This window comes from Gossypium arboreum, chromosome 5, assembly GCF_025698485.1.
Source record: "Gossypium arboreum isolate Shixiya-1 chromosome 5, ASM2569848v2, whole genome shotgun sequence".
NCBI classification, from domain to species: Eukaryota; Viridiplantae; Streptophyta; class Magnoliopsida; order Malvales; family Malvaceae; genus Gossypium; species Gossypium arboreum.
In genome coordinates, this window is record NC_069074.1 from 5,565,739 (window position 1) to 5,582,965 (window position 17,227).

Sequence of the window (17,227 nt, forward strand, 5' to 3'; positions counted from 1 at the left end):
TAGTTTTAAGAACTTAAATGGACGTAACTATTTTCACATATTGAAGTTTACTTGAAATATATATGAAAAATATTTTGAAATCCTACGGACCTAACCCAGCCTACAAATTAATTTATTTAAAAACATAACATAAACATATACTTTTTATGCATCTTTGAAAAAAAATTAAAGACACATTTTTGAAGTTCAAAATAAAGAATAAGGTAAATTATCAATAAAAAACATTATCGATAAAAAACAATCATATAAAATTATAATAAATCTTTAATAGTAATATAATAAGTCTCTAATAGTAAACACATAAAGGAAAGGAGGAAAATTCTTTCCGTTCTTTTTGTTTATTTCTTTTGTCTCTATGTTATCCTTTCTTTATCGTTTGAAGGATACTTGTTGAATACATAAGTAGGCGCATTTACAGTACTTGCCATGCATCTTGATTTTATAGGTGTCCCGTAAGAAATGAAGTCCTTCTTAAATAAATCGTTTTTGACTAATGTCTGTCAGTAAATATTACAATATTTTTAATCAAAATATGGTCCATAATTTTTATAGACAATATTTTTTGCAAACCCATATTTTAGACTTAAAAATTTTGTCCAACTTAATAGGATATGCCTCCAAGCCCTTAAAGACTCCTAAAAGCCAGAAACACGCTGGTAAAAATTGAACTCCTCATTTGAATAAGCATTCATTTGACTTCCTCCTAGTTTTGATTTGGAATGTGTGGCTTTAAGAAACGAATACAACAAGAGGAAGTATCAGAAATGAGAAAGGTAAGAACTTCTAAAACGAAGTGGATTGTTGTGGAAGCAAGGAAAAAGGAGATCTGCACTAAATGGACACACCACCGCTAACAGTGGTCAACTTTTATGCCAGTTTCGACGCTATCAATAAGAGAGAAGGGGCCGGTACAATCATCAGAGATGTTGAAGGATTTGTTACGAAAAAATCAACAGAACAGCGAATCCGAAATTACCACAGGCGTGGACATCCGTTTCAGCTTTCGAAACTGCAGTCTAAAAATAGGGCAACCGAAAATCATCCTTGAAGGAGATGATACGGGAGTCATAAAGATTAAAGAGATTCAAGAACCCTGGGATTGGGATTGAACTTGCTGGTCATGAACTTGCTAAATTTGTTTGGATTGAGGAATTCACGCCTTACATCCATCAAGCTATATCATTTCTCGATGTTTCTCTTGTCAAATTCATCTCAGATGTTATTACGTTATAAAATCCAAAAAGTTTGGGCATGCCACCCTCCAATTTTCCAATGACTTCTAATTTTAAGGTGAAAGAAAATCGAAAATTTTACTACCAAAAAGAGCCCCTAAATATTTATATTTGTCTAACAGGTCAAAAATCAGAAATTATTGCCACAAGTCCACAGCCCGGAGCCATAAATTAAAGAGCAGCCTCTGTAATTTTCCGAAGATAAAAAATGAAAACTAGGGTAGTTTCCAATTTTGATCTTCATTTAACACTGACCGCTAGGGTGTTTTCATAGCCACCAAGATTAGTACCTAAGGCTCGATGTATCATCAATCACATATGTAAGCTACCAGCAAATAAGGGTAAAACAACTTAATTAAGATTTTTTTTAGCACAGTATAGCCCTATAGTTTCACAGGAATACCTACTATTATGTGAATCCAGACATCAGTCTGGAAAATACATGAAACGACATCACTCATGTCCACTCTGTATAGCACCTACTCTTTACACGGCAACTGAGAAGTAAACATTGCACAACATCTGAACAGCTTCTGTTCTTTTCTTGGGGTTTTTCTGTACATGCCAACAATCAATGTAGAGTTAAAACCATAAAGGAGAAGAAAGAAAGCTAAAGGGGTATTAAACAAAGCAAACTTGAGTAAACAAATAAATAACAAGTTCCGACCTTATTCAGCATTGTGAGACTGATCGTGCTCAATAAAATCTAACGCATCTTCCTTGGAGACAACATTAACACGGCTCACCCTGTTTTTATGTGTCACACCATATATATGATCAGCAACTTTGACAAGCTCTGGCCGAAATGTGGTGGTTATGAATTGTGTATTTGCCATGTCTGCCAGTCGACGAATCATATCTAGAAAATAAGTAATTAAGGATCCACCAACAATGTCCACTTAAGACACAGAAAATGAAGAGCGGGGAAAAGAGCATAATTGTTTCAGATAGAGATGAAATTAATACTGGAACCATCAATAAAAAATTAATCGTCAGCAGAGCTGAATATATGAGACATAGGATACTTCCAACTGCAGTCCGGTACTGAGGATCCAGAGCTGCATCTATCTCATCAAAAAGATAAAATGGAGCCGGATCACATCGTTGAATCGCGAAAATTAATGAAAGGGCTACAACAGTTTTCTGTCCTCCTGATAATTGCTTCATTGATTGTGTCTCACCTTGCCCGGTAAAGGAAACCTACCATGAAACAAAGCTTAGAAACATTACACTGGAAAATTGAGGAGTTGGGAGCTGTATGCCTATCTTCAAGCTTAACTTCCAGGTTAAAACTTCCAACACCTTTCCAGATACAGACTGCATAAAAATTGGCAAAGAACTAAACCAATGATATTTCTGCTTGTGTTAGTCTGACTTTTCATTTCCCCAAAGAACTATGAGTCTGACATCAGTTTCCGGGACAGATATGAATATGATGGTAGGATCTTCTAGATATATGAAAAAAACTTCAAAAAAGAAAGAAAAACATTGAGCATGCCCATATCAGACATTCAACCCAAGTAACTTAGATTTCTATTGAGTTATATGATTCAACTAGTGCACCATCATAACCAGCAAGGTCAGGCAAATAACAAAGTTCAATCGCTTTTATAAAAGAAAATAAATGATACAGTATAAAATAGGCATACCTTCACTTTCACACCAATGTATTTCTCAACTCTTCCCTCCAAATCTGCCTCTCGAGGTCCATCATCCTCATCATCATCATCACCATCCTGTAGGGAGAAAAATGCAGCACAATTATAATGAAAATGCTATGAGCCGAATGAACAGCTAATTCTCAACGTATGATAATATGAATAGACTAATTGAGAAAAGCACGCAGCTAAGCACACAATTATAACTCTGCCAATAAAGCAACAATGCCCATGCACTATTTATGAGCTTTCATTTCATTTTTTTAATACCCAATATGCTACACAACATAGAAGTGACAAACAAGGGTCAAACACAGAATGTTTGTTGAAATCCTATTATGATTGATCAAGATTTTTTATTCCAAGATTAATGTAAGTCAAACATGTATATTTATATATATATATATAAAACCATTCACTAGAAGAAATTATACCTTGGCACACAATCGAATGAAGTTAACAACTGGATCTTTGGAGAGATAAGGGTGTAGACAAGAACAAATTGAGAACTTGAAATGAATGAAAAGGTTAGAGCTAAATCCTCTCATAACTACTCCCATAAACATAAGACATAAGTTAGACTAAAGCAAAATGGCTAAAAGGACCTATTGAACATGAGGTTTGGTCTCAATGTTTCACCCAGCTGCCTTAGGGGGTAGTACTTCCCCCAAAGGCAGGGGTCAGCATATACACTGAACCAGGAAAAGAATTGCACCTAACATATTGTCTAAATAAAATTCATCAAAAAGGGGCTATTGATGCTCTAGAAGGCATAGGCAAGGTGGTGAATGTACTGCGAAGAGAAAAAATTGATGCTCCAAAACCATAAATCAGAAATGACAACTCACTAGTCTAGAGAACTATGAATTGGACAGAAACAAATCAAACACAAGTAGACAACAAAAATGAGAAGCCCAAACAAACCTTTTTCTTCATCATCACCAAATGACCATGACCACCTTGTACAAGTTCTGAGAATACTTCTCTAAAGTGCCGGGCAACACCTTTGAAAGTTCGTTCTATTGACTCATCCTTGCGCTGATCTAGAACTTCTATAAGTTCTTTAATTTTCTGTAAAAGAATATATATATATATATATATAATTAAGTATACAAAAAGGTTAAGCTTAGCAAAATTCAATTTGACTGTCCCATTTACAAGTAAGTTAAGGTTTGTATTTACCTCATCACCTGAATCCAGCTCTGCCTGCCTTTTCTGCAGTTCTTCTCTTTGCTCAGTGAAATTTACATACTGGTCAAGTGCTTTCTTGTTTACATGGCTGAACTGTTGCAGCTGCTCATTGCACCTATGAAGCATTTTCTGCAACTCTTTTATCTGCTTTCGCTTGTACCTATCATTTTCAACATGGAAAAGAATTAAAAATTTTAAAATAACAAAATATGAATTTGGATGCAATGCAGAATATCACCAAGATAAGCAGATACTATCACAACTAACCAACTTTCATTACACATCATATCAAATAAAACAAAGAAATAAATAATGCACATTGATTAAAATACTCAAAACACAAACCAAAGGACATAAGAAACCCTCAAAATAAATATGTTCACTGAGACAAAGTATCTGACAACTTTTATGAAGCCCAGATACCACTGCTGAGAGGTGAAACAAAGGATAAAAACTAGAATCTCATGTAGAAATTATACGTTTCAAAAGCGTCTGATGACAAAGGGCCCAACTCCCTTATTTTCTTGGAATACTCCTCCTGCTTAGCAAGAAGATTACTCCTTTTACTTAGCAATTGCTCCAACTCTTTTGCTTCATCCTGAAGTGTCCTCTCATAGGCATCTTCCAATCCCTGCACCAGCACATGATGTTCTTAGCAGTAACAATACGCACCAAGGATTTGTGCTGGATGTTATCAGAAAATTAGTTACCTTCAGATTGTTCTTTTCATCCTTGATTCCCCTAAGTTGCTTTGTTAGCTCATCAATTCTATCAGAAACTCCTGCAGGGTAAAACCAACAACAATAGTGAACATTAGATCTTAAATCCATAGTTCGGTAACTATTCAAGGCTCTTACTTTTAAGTTGCTGTGTAGCATCTTCAACCAACAATTTAGCATCCATTAATTCCTGCCTCTTTGATTCAGCTTCATCAAGCAATGCATCAGCCTCTGCTGCAGATATTATTGCTTCCAACTCTTGCTTCCGCCTCTTAAGGTTTGTTGTGAGATTCGTCTCAAGTTCTGCTTTTCTTGATTCAGTCTGACAATCCAATTTGTACACGGGGAAAACATGTAAATGCAGGCATGTCACAGCAAAAGAAATCAAAAAAGGCTCAGTGCGTCAACCTCAATACGATCACTCCTGCAATTGATAAGTTGCTCTTTAAGATCTGTTATCTCAGGATTCAATCTCGACAAAAGGTCCTTCTCTTCTGGTGTTAAGTGATCAATAAGCTCTGTGCCCATTTCAGCACGTTTCATTGCCATACTAGCTCTAAGCTGATCAATTTGCATCTGCACATCTGCAAGTGATTTTCTCTATCAACAAATAACAAAAGTCAGTGCAGATTGAACTAGATAAAACAATTACAAATAGCTAAAAAGGAATAATCCCCATAAGGCACAGGAAGACAATTAAAAGTTTATTAAATACCTTATTTTCAAGAGCTTTAGATGTATACTGTTTTTGCTTATTAGCATTAGCAATGTCCTGCTTATGCTGCTCCAGCACTGATTTGTCAAGAACCCGCTTAGCATCAAGTTGCTGCTGTTCAGTGACAAAAGCTGTGATTTTCTGCTCTAACTGTAATCTAAATTAAGTTCAAAACAAAGCAGGGAAGGCTTGATTGAAAACAATTCAGGATTACAAAGAATGCAGACATCATATGACTTGCTCGGTAATTTAGTTGTCAGATTTTTATTTTATCAATCCTACAAAATTGATGGCTTTGGTTTTAGAAGATGTTTCAAAGGAAAAGCTCATTTAAAAAACCCAGGAGTTAAACGAAACAGTTAACCAACCATCAGCCAAGAAATCAGAAAAGACCATCTAACCACGGTTGGCATGAAGATACAAAAGCCTTGACTTTATAGGCAGAGAAAGTATAGATAAATGAATTAACCAATCCCTTTCAGGTTTCCTTATATTTGAACTTCACAGCCGGAGAAATGACAGAATAAAATCTCCATCAATAATTAAGGAAAAAATACTACCAACATAAAGGAAGCTACAGAGAAAACATACTTGCTTCCCACCTTATTTATACATAGGGGTCTGGAAATAGGAGCTGACAAATATTCTACCAGAATCCACAGACAGAGACCTATATTAGTATCTGACTACTCTTAGTTGGATGTGATGATCAGTACAACAGTGTGAATTACTTGACTTCAGTTCATTTAAGATGAGATGAAGGGCAAAGTAGGCTCAAATCATTATGAAAAGAGCCTACCATGCTATTCATTGACAAAAGTGGATTATGCAGGTGGATGGAAAACTAATGCATAACAGCACAGAGAACTCTGAAAAATCCACATTCACATTCAACTTCAACCTCTTTAACTAGCCATAGCAGATCCAAAAAAAAAAAAATAGTATAGTCATAAGCAGATGATTGATGTAAATAAAATTAAGCTAATTTATCCATGAACACGTACAAAATTCACAATAACCCCCAGTTAAAAAAATTTTAAAAGAGCGCAAAGCTAAATGTCTACAATTTTCCTTTTCCCGACTCCCACAGAAACTTACTACTGTTAAGAAAACAAACCAAATCCCAAACTCAAACAAAGAAGTTCGCGCATTGGTGCATGTAAAACTGAGAAAATGCAGCAAAAAGTGAAGTGTTAAAACTTTAAACTGCAGAAAAAGGATATTTTGAAGCTCTAAGCCGATTCTTTTCAGTTCTTCTTCCTTCTTATTAATAGACATCGTGTTTTGCATGATTATATTCATGAACTTTAATTTTGAGCGCCTATAATCATAAAATCCCCCAGTCATACCACCCTTCTTGCTAACTTGATCACCTGTTATCAAATGAACAGGAAGTTGTTATAGCATTAAAGATGCCAGCCCAAGCCAAACCAAAAAATCAAAGAAACCCATTCCCAACCTTCCAAAGTTATGCAATCCAGACCATCAGTTCGAGCAACTCTTGTAGCCACATCTATATCTCGGCAGATTACTGTTCTACCAAACACCTGACAAGAAATAGAATACAGGAAGATGAAGAGAATGATGAGAAAACATTCGCACAATTTAACAGTTAGATAAAATTATAACCTCCACTTAGACTTCGTATTCTTTTCCCAACAAATTATGAACCCAACTCCCAACCAGGATTTCATTTTCTCTAAGGCAAACTTCACATCTTATTAGTTCATCTCCAACTTCCATTGGTTTTTAATATTAGAAAGCAAGTTTTTTAAACAAATAAAACAGCAATCCCCAAACTCCCCCATCCACTTTCTGAACTAAAGCAGTAAGGCCAAATTTTGTACCTATATAAGAACATGGTGAAAACAAAAATCATATTAAACCTATTTACCCAGGTGCAATAGCAAAGACAATTTTATCGCTGAGCAAATATTATATAAATCATTGTCTCTAACAAGAAAAATCTTCCACTTTCACAGTTGGATAAAGAGATTCAAAGTTTTTCATATTGAAAAAATAAACTATGCTTCATTTAACCAGTGCCAATGGTCAAATCAAATCCTCTTTCTGAATCACTCTGGATGTAAAACATGAAGGCAAAACATTTCGATCAAGGTCAGAATGATTAAAGATGCAAAAGCAAAATACAACAGTTTACGACAAAATTAGCAAAACAGCCATTAATTTACTCATTGAGTAGAATCCAGAACCAAATATGCAGATACTGGGAGAGAAAAGAAAATCCTAAAGCTAAAATTAAATTTATGCAAATTTCATCTGGGTTCTATCAGGCATTAATGCTCATGCCCATTCATCAAGGCACGGATTCAGGAAGAACTAACCTGTGCAAATGCTGGAGCATATTTGGAAGAAAAGTTCAATTTCTTTAACAGAGGTATCACGTCAGAACTTTGTGGATATGTGACATGTGGAGCCTTCACACGGTTTAGTGGTATAAAAGTAACACGTCCTCCTTTCAGTGAATTAAGATGTCGAATTATCTGGGTTGATATCTCATCCTTTTCAACAACCACGTGAAACAAACTGTCAACAGAAAAAACATGTTATCCTTTTCAGTAACAAGTCCAGCATGCGCAAAAGGAAATCAACTGCAGTTGCTTCAGGAAGATTATACCTGTTTCCAGCAGTTACTTCAACTGCAGTAAAAAACTTCTCATCACAATTAAGCAGCTCAATAATTGGACCAAACACTCCACCTATATTATATTCTCTGCATATCTTCCTAATAGAATTCAGCCCTCTTCTTACATCCTGATGACAAATGAAGAGGCAAAGAAGAAGAAACAGTTAAGGTCATAAACATCAAACTGCCATCCAAAAACCAAGCAAAGACTAGTCTGCTACACAAACCGCCAGGGAGTAGAGGGGAATAGACTTCAACAAAGAATGACATCCTTAAAGTTTCAACAAAATTTGTTTCTCTAAACAAGCACAGACATGAAGAAACTGATAAGAGACTGGAAGAGAGTTCAACAAGCTCATCTAGATGAATAGATGGATTTACCCTTAAGATGCTGCAATTCTTGGGAGGCTTTGGGTTATTTTCTTTAATTTTTACTTCATTGCTTATGGTTTTTGTCTGACTTTGGGATAGGCAATTCCACGGAAAAAGTTGAAAAGGATCAACATGTAATCATTCTGAATTTGGAAGGGTCAGTTCCTGAAAATTAGATTATTGAGAAGAATGGGCTAGTATATCTTTGAAGAATAGTATTCTGTTGGTTGTTGATTAGGCATTGGGTAAACCATCCTGCTAAAGGCAGGAAGAGTAGATTCTTTTTTCCAAGAAGAGCCTCCAGCATTGCAGCATATCTATTATCTGGTAGAAAGATGGCGTAACTAGCCTGCTTGACTTTGTTAATGGAGTTTTAGAATCTATTGAGTAATATTGGTGTATCAAAAGTGAAGAGATAAAGGAGAAAGAGACTAAAGAATACGAAAGATAAAAATAAAATAAAAGTGGGATATAAAAATATGTAGTAGGTAAAGTCCCCAATTATGACATTCAAGCCACCACAGCCGAAGTAATATCAGAAAGTCATAAAAATCACACAAGCAAGCACAAGAGAGAGAGAGAGAAGCAAAGGGAAACCAATCACTTACTCCAGGAGTTGCATGATCAAGGCTCTTTTCTGCTTTCTCAACTTCTGATTTCAGCTTATCAATTTCAGCAGAAAGTTTACTTTCTTTTTCCCATAAGGACCTAATCAGAGAAAAAGGAAACTGAATCATTTAAGTACTTGAAAATTTGAATATCAGCTAGACAAATTACTAAAAGGTTTGACGGACATACTTCCTTTCATCCTGCAGCTTATCTCTTTCAGTTTTCTGAGAATTAAACCGGGACTTGGCAATTGAAGATTCCAACTCTTTGATTTCAGTTTTGCGTCTTACAATGGATTCATCCAATCGCTCCAATTCCTCATTAAGCCCAAAAATTTCCTCCTGGAGTTTTTGCTCCTGAAAATACAAAAGCAGTCAATTGCTATCACACACAAAAAAAAAAAAAAAAGAAAGGAAGTTATAAAGCACAATACCATATTTTTTTGCCCAATAAAAGAATAAGCAACTCATGCACAAAGTGTACAAGGAAAAGCAAGAAAGAAAGGATGTGGTCAAATGAACAGTATATAGATTTAATTCCTCCAAAAGCTGGAAGCATAAACTTGACAAAAAGGTATATCAAAGTGGAATGAAGCTGTTAAACATGTGCTGATAAAAAATTCACATCGTTTAAACCTGTTATTCCAGTAATAATTGTTTACAACCCATAACCAAGTCAAACATGTGTCTTTCCACTAAGCGAGTAATAGAATCTAGGAAGCCCTACTGTATTTGCATAAAGAGCATCTGTTCTGTTTATGAAATGCCTTTCCTTGTAAGATATTGCCGTATTGAATCGGATAATAGAAGTGAAATATGCTATCCATTAATCAGGTTGCATAATCAAGCCAATTAAGTATTACCAAACCATTTATTATTGCAGCATGCATTATTTAGGCTATATACCATTGCATGTGACAGAACACTATTAATAGAAATGGCATCATTATATAGAATACTTGGAACTATAAAAAAAAGTCACTAAATTCAGATGGAGATAAAAGTATTTCATATATTTTTAAATGGTCATTTTATTCAAGTCTTTGGTCATTCGCTCTAATGTTTCTTCTCCATTTAGTTGTATCTGTCCAATTACATTGACAAGGTAATCTGTCCACACACTATACAAAAGAGAATTTCCTAAAAGCAACCAATATAAGATCTCAAAACCAATGTTGAAACAACCTGCGATGAATTTGAATAAAGCACTTGTTCCAAATCATCAATTTCCTTTTGAAGCCATTTATCTCGAGCAGCTTTACTGGAAAACTGAGTAGCACGACCTTGTTTCTGATAAAGAATGCTAAGTTGCTTTTCACGCTCCATAATCCTATAATTATCAGAAACAGTAACAAAAAAGGAAGAACGTCATCCATAAAGAATAATGTTTGGAGGTCAGAGCCATTCCATTATTTTACATGCAAAAACAATTCCAATAAACAACAAAAGGAACTGCATAAAATCACTGCTAAAAATGAGCTACACAGACGAAGTTCAACAAAAGAAAGCTAATATATTTTATACTTAAAACCAGATGATTGCTTATGGAGCAAAGTCTAAAGTGTAAACTAGGCTGATCCTCACACAGTTGTGAATAAGAAAAGCATTCAGCTTAACATAAAGCGCTAATCTTAAGTTTCATGCCAACAAAACCAACTTCAAAACATAGAAGAACACATGTGCACTCGGCATCTGGAGATCTTAGACATGTTAATAAATGATAGCCCACCAATGTTAGCAACAATCATTAAATTTTGCACAGACATACCCTTTTGTTATATTCTCCTCCTTTTTTAATTGGTTGTCATAGAGTGGTTTAATCCTGTTAAGCTCCTCTGTTGACTCCTTTATCTCCTTCTGCAGCATTCGAAGCTGTTTGACTGCATCCTCCTGAAAGTCAACATAACATACCAAAAACATTTAACATTTTCCCTTTGCAAAAACTGAACTAATGAGGAATTCTTTAAGATAATAATACTTTAGCTTGCATGTTCCCAGACATCCTCTCTTCTAAATCTTTTACATCAAGCTCTAGCGCAGTCTGCTTCTTTATAGCTTCCGCTTGTTTAGTTTCTAAGGCTTCTTTATCTTTGTTTAAACCTTGAAGCTCCTTCGTTAGATCTTTAGACTTCTTGTCTAAGTCCTTGAACCTTTCATGGGAATCCAGCACAGCATTATACATCTCAGATGATTTTTCAGAAACCTTGGTTCGAGCTTCTTCTACCTAAATGAAAACAGAGGTCAGAGAAACTGAAAAAAAAAAAAAAAAAAAAGAGGTAAGCATATTGAATAAATCACTGTTCACTAAAAATTTAGTGGGTATGATTGCACAAAAATCTGTGCAAACAAATCTGAAAAGATAAGCTTCATGTTTTCAAGCACAAGATGCTCTTACAAGGACCTGAGAAGGAGACTAAGATAAGAAAAAAGGGGCACTTAAGTTAATCTCACTCTCACATATGCACAATAAGATTATTCAAATTGTTTAAATTATAACAAATAAGTTCTGTCTGCCTTCTAAATAACCTAAAACACGCATTTCTCTGCATTTATGAATGGCAACTGCACTAAATCTCTATATATCATGGCAGCACCTTCAACTATCCCAAAATTAGTAAAGCAAAGCCTTATGCAACAGCTCATAAGCCTCATTAACCTAAATATCTATGACAAACAACTTTTCAAATTTGAAGAGACTAATAACAAGTAGGTATAGATACACAACAAAATGTTCAATGGGAAACACATGGTGTTTTGAGTGTATCCTAACAGCATAGTTAAATAGCATATTTTTCTTCTTTAGCTCTTTTTCGACTAAGGAGATGGCACAATCAGAAAAGCAATACAAATGCTGCAAATCCTGACATTGTCCCATATACTGTTTTATTTTCATCATGTTATAACATCAACTGACTGCTCCAAATGCATAAACTATTTTAACACTACATGCAATTGTATTGAACCGTAGAGAGGCTAGTCAGATCCATCTAGTACCATGTCAGTGTTAGGATAAAAATGCTATAAACTATAATAAGGGTTAGATAGTTACTACATGTAATAAATCTATAAATAAAAAAAACGTATCTGTCATAATATAATGTCCTCTTTCTGCATTAAGAGTGAGCGACCAAGACAAAGGAAAAACTGACACATCAGTATGTGCTTGCACACAAAAAGATTAGAATATACTACAGGTGGGAAAAGAGACAGGGACAGAGAGGAAAGGTAACAAAAGTTGAAGGAACATTAAAGAAAGGAATCTATAAGAGTATACTGAAAAAGCATGCATCTATGGCTCTGTATGTTCTTAAAAGTTTAGAACAAAAATAAGTAAAAACTCAGACTTCCTAGTTTCCAAGTCTAATAAAATCTTATAGTTAAGATCAGCACATTTTGAATTGGCAATGATACTAAAATTATTTATGGATCATGCTGAGTTACAATAGAATCTAAAAATAAATAAATAAAGCATCTACTCTCATAAACAATTCAAAGCATCTATGCTAGCATTAAGTAAATATTACATACAGAGAAAACTAGGTTTTTTAATGGTTAACTAAGATGAAAATAGACATGCGTCGCTCCAGCAAAGTGCCTCCAGGTATATGTAAGATAACTCATCACTATAAAGAAAAGAAAACTTTAGGATGCTTAAAATTTCATCAGAAAACAAACTAATCATTATCATGGTGATTTCTTCCAACAGTAACAGCTAGATATGATTATGCATCTGTTTAACAGAAGTTCGCACAGAAGTATTCACGCACATCAGTTCTTAAACAGTACATCTTCCACCAAAAATGTGCAATAGTTACCACTCTAAATAGCAGTAACTTTGTCCAAGCACCTAATGCTAAACTAACCTCTTCCAATTTACGCCGAGCATCTTGAAGTTCTTTATCATAAATGGTGTATTCTAGAGACTTTCTCTGCTTGTCAAGCTGCTGATATTTTCTAAGCTCTTCTTTCTCTTCATCCAGTTCTTTTAGTCTCTCATCTAAGTACTGAACAACTTGTATTATTTGCTTCCTTTTATTGCCTGCTTAACAGAAAAAATAATAATGTAGCGAAAAAAGGAGCAAAGGCAGATACTGGGATGAATAAGTAATCAGAGACAAAAAGTGATAGCAAAGAGAGAATTCAACAGCAACTTGCCAGTTTCCTGCATGATTTTCAAGCTTTCACGGCGTCTCTCTTCATAAACTCGAGTACCACCAATTTCTTTCAGCAAGTCCAGCCTCTCAGAATCTTTCATCAACGTTAATGATGCTATCTATAGATCAAACAACAATTACTTTACAAACTAACCTAGAAAATGAAGTAGCAGACATGAGATTAAATAGCAGAGGCCCCGTACCTTGCCTTGTTGCACAACATAATAAGGATTAGAACGAGAGAACCCAGCGCTTTCCAGTAAATTCATAACTTCAGTTTTCCTGCACATTAACTTTTAGTTTTATTCAACAAAGATCAACAGTGGTAAAGGTCATAGGGCACATTCAAAATATAGAGCACCAACTACTTTTAACCACTAGAAGAAGAAGCTCACGTAATATGCTTTCCATCCAAGAAATACTCATCCTTCTTCAACCCAATTGTTCGACGTAGGCGTACCTCCTCCTTGTCAACCTGCTCAAAAGAGAAAAAGCATGCTAAACATTTTAGTACAATACCTAACAATTTATTATCTAGTCATAACCAATTTGTATTATTGTACCACTATGATTTAAGATAAATCATCAAAGAAGAAAAAGAACCAATTCCAACAAGGATAACCATATCACAGCCCTTGTTCTTGGTCTCAACAAGTGTGCTCAGATATGATTCATATAAAATCAAACAATCACATCCCATGTCTAGTTTCTGTGACATGATACAGAAATCTTTTTTTTTTTAATTACTATACCAAAACAGTCTACAATCTTCATGGTGCTACCAAGCTAAAGAACAATCATAAACTAGCTACGGTAGCAAAGTCAAGGAGAACCCCCCAGCTAAACCAGAATCTAACAGCAGAATGGAAAGAAACTAAATTCTGAGAAAAATAACAAGATTCAAATTGAGTTTGTTAATGGAAAAAGGCTTGATGGTTTTAGAGAAAGTCAACCGTGGTAATCATCTAACCACTTCTCCGACATTAAAATAATAGTGGTTTTGATAGGAAGAATGTTGAAATTGCTAACTTGTAGTGAAATGAAGCATTTAGGGAATGTCAACCTTATCTCCATGTCCAAATAACAGATCATTCTTATTCGAATGAATGATGGCAAAAAATAAATAAAATGGTCACATCATTTAGAGAAAAGCAAAAGAACATTCATATCAGAATGATTCAACTTCGCCGAACTTTTTTATAAGATACCAAAAAGAAAATTAATCAATAAATTTTCTAACAACCAAAATAAACATTTAACAACATTTTAAATAAAAAAAGGAAAAAAGAAAAGAAAACCACAAATATAAAAAGGCAAAAAACCTGGTTCCAAACAACTTCCGCCTGCCAACGAAAAGAAAAGTGACAAAGTGGGAAGTAAGAATTACCGGGATACGATTGTCAGAATTATCAAAAACAATCTCCACAAATGCAGACAAAACCTGGTGTCCTGCACCTTCCTGTTTGATAGACATGTGATCAAATTAAAAAGCAAATCAAAACAAGTTCAAACTGAAGAAATTAATTGTGAAACATACATGTAGTAGTGCATGCCTATCTTCACTGCGCAGATTCTGGAAGAGGTCGCTCAAAACAAAACGAATTGCTACAAGAAGTAAAGAAGTTCAAACTTGATACAAGAAACGCCAGTCAACAAATAGAAGTGAAATAATATAATCAAAGTACAGTTACCATGGAAAAAATTTGTTTTGCCAGAACCATTAGCACCAACTGCAGAAGCCATCATTGAAATAAATACGAAATGTTAGATGTTAAATTACCTAATTTCAGTAGTCACAGTCAAAAGAGATGCAGATTATATAACTCAGAATTCAAGTTAGACTAAAAGATTTTACTAAGTACAAAAATACACGCGCAAAAGAAAATAAATATCTACATGTTCGTAAAAGCAAAGTGCAACCATATATTTACTTCATAGTGTAATATGCCACCTTAAAAACCATATGGGTAACCTTGGTGACAGATAAAGATATATAAGTTCTCCGTGATTGTCATGCTAAAATTGTAATATTAGAATTCACTTTCTTTGATAATGGGAAATTGCCATACACATGATAAACTGAGGGTATTCTTCCAACTGAAAGTGGGAGAACAGTGATGTGCATGCAGGTTCTAAACCAAAATACCCCATCTATATAAAATTCAGGTAATTATCCGATTAGTTAATATCTTTCAGGGTCCACAAAAAGTACTTGCAAAAAAAATATTGTCCACTTCTCCATAAATCAGCATACTTCTAAAATCACAAAAAGATTAAATGAGTATGAAATTGCAACAAAAGAAAGGAAATTCGTGCAATGTCCCTATAGTTGCATTCAACAAGCAAAGGGAAAAAAATCAACTGGTAATTTTTAAGCAAATTTAACATTACCAACACAATTAACTTTTGGGCTGAAAGGCTCGGTAGCAATCTGCTCCCTGTAGCTTTTGAACCCTTCGATAATGATCTAAATTCGTATAGAAGATGATGGGAAAAAATCATCAAAAAAGTGAACTGGATGCAGAAATTCCAAACTAATAAGCCAACAATACCACAAAAATCTAATGGTCACCTGTTTTATAAACATGATGAACTACCAAACCAGCAAGCGTCTGTAAGGGAATTAAGAAGAAATGATATTCAGTAGCAATTGGAAGAAATGATAGATAGTGATACATTACCTAAAATTTGAGAGTATGTTCCCAAGTAAGAGAAAGAAATAAAGACTGTACGCATCTCAAGCAGCAATTCCACATGCTAAACACTATGCCTACACAATTAACAACTTTTAAAGTGGCATTTGGTTATAACCTAAAAAATAAGTGTGTTTTGACACAAAACTAAAGTACAGGACTCGGCAATTTGGGGTGCAGTACCGTGTCAACACATCCGACACTGATTCTGACAGGGTATACAGGTCAGATCCGGCAAAAACCAGCAGAAACGGTTGTCGGTGAGAACTGAGATGAGAAGAGAAGAAAAAGAACAAATAAAACTGATTTGCGGAGACAAGAGAGTGAGAAGAGATGGACGATGGTAGGAGGAAGATGGTGATAGAAGAAAGAAAAAAGACCTTTCAAATACATCAACAAAAAATTAGGGTGTAACAAATGATGTATTATTTTGAAATTTTAAATTTAATCAATGTACTTTAATTTTTAATTTTCATTTTAATTTCAAAACTCGTACAATTTATAAATTCCTTAGTAAAAAAAAATAAAAACACTGAAGCCTCGGTAGCGTGTTAAAAAACGAGAAAGCTCCTAAAAGAAAAGATTTACGAGCATGAAAAATGGCATTGAAATCCATAAGCAGAAGCTAGGGTTTCGAGCGCATTAAAATATCCAAATCAAGCAAGAAAACAAAACCCTAGCTAAACAAAAAATAACCTGCGAATTGAGCGAAAATAATACATACTATCTACTGAAATTTTACTCCAGGATTCAAAATAACACCTTCAATCGTTTAAAAATCGGCCGTTAAAAATTTTAAGAAATTGGAGTATAAATTAATGTATAAGAGAGAACTTACCAGTAAGAGTAGCTAATACGAGCTCATCTGTTTCAAAGAAGACAATCGAGAAAGGAATTTGACTTGAAGTAAATCGAAGAGGAAGACTAAAAATAGGCAGTCGTGATTCGTTTAGAATTTTTCCCGTTGTTTTTGTTGCTCCGATTTTAAAGTAGCTTTATAGTGCGTAGGTTAAGGGGTGTGTGCACACCGTGATGTTTAGTGAGAGAGGCAAAAAATGCAAAAATATGAGCGGCAAAAACTGAATTGTTTTCGGGTTTGGCTACGGTGCGCCTTTAAATGGATTGTGCACGATTGTTTAGCCGTTTGTTTATGAGGTTTTGTGATCACCGGAAAGAATTAAGGGCATGGCCAAATGTAAAATCCGTTAAAAAGAGTTCCACAATTTCTTTAAGAAGTT

At 34.7% G+C, this 17,227-nt stretch overlaps 1 protein-coding gene across 2 annotated transcripts; it reads right to left on the reverse strand.

The window, feature by feature from the left end:
• Positions 1-1,308: 1,308 nt before the first annotated feature.
• On the reverse strand, positions 1,309-17,227 carry LOC108452723 (structural maintenance of chromosomes protein 3). 2 transcript variants are annotated; one of them, XM_053028371.1, is made up of 31 exons: positions 16,828-17,227; positions 16,173-16,256; positions 15,869-15,908; positions 15,688-15,763; positions 14,988-15,026; positions 14,834-14,901; positions 14,684-14,755; positions 13,692-13,771; positions 13,500-13,578; positions 13,298-13,415; positions 13,006-13,181; positions 11,121-11,366; positions 10,911-11,032; positions 10,328-10,472; positions 9,333-9,499; positions 9,143-9,242; positions 8,154-8,290; positions 7,861-8,062; positions 6,975-7,062; positions 6,738-6,888; positions 5,516-5,666; positions 5,209-5,400; positions 4,939-5,122; positions 4,792-4,862; positions 4,561-4,712; positions 4,073-4,241; positions 3,815-3,961; positions 2,882-2,968; positions 2,258-2,432; positions 1,900-2,091; positions 1,309-1,787 (listed from the first exon to the last, which is right to left on the reverse strand). In XM_053028371.1, the coding sequence occupies exons 3-30, from the start codon at positions 15,881-15,883 to the stop codon at positions 1,901-1,903; spliced, it is 3,600 nt and encodes a 1,199-aa protein (XP_052884331.1). In that variant the 5' UTR covers positions 15,884-15,908; positions 16,173-16,256; positions 16,828-17,227; the 3' UTR covers positions 1,309-1,787; position 1,900. The 2 variants fall into 2 exon arrangements, with proteins under 2 accessions (XP_052884331.1, XP_052884330.1); XM_053028370.1 differs by lacking the exon at positions 16,173-16,256 and having other exon boundaries at positions 16,828-17,226.

What these genes read in the sequence shown, in the direction of transcription:
- LOC108452723 (XM_053028371.1), bottom strand. An exon ending in AAGCTGCAGGATGAAAGGAA is followed by an intron (nt 9,243 to 9,332) that starts GTATGTCCGTCA and finishes TTCTCTGATTAG; the next exon opens with GTCCTTATGGGAAAAAGAAA. An exon ending in TGCTACACAGCAACTTAAAA is followed by an intron (nt 4,863 to 4,938) that starts GTAAGAGCCTTG and finishes TTTACCCTGCAG; the next exon opens with GAGTTTCTGATAGAATTGAT.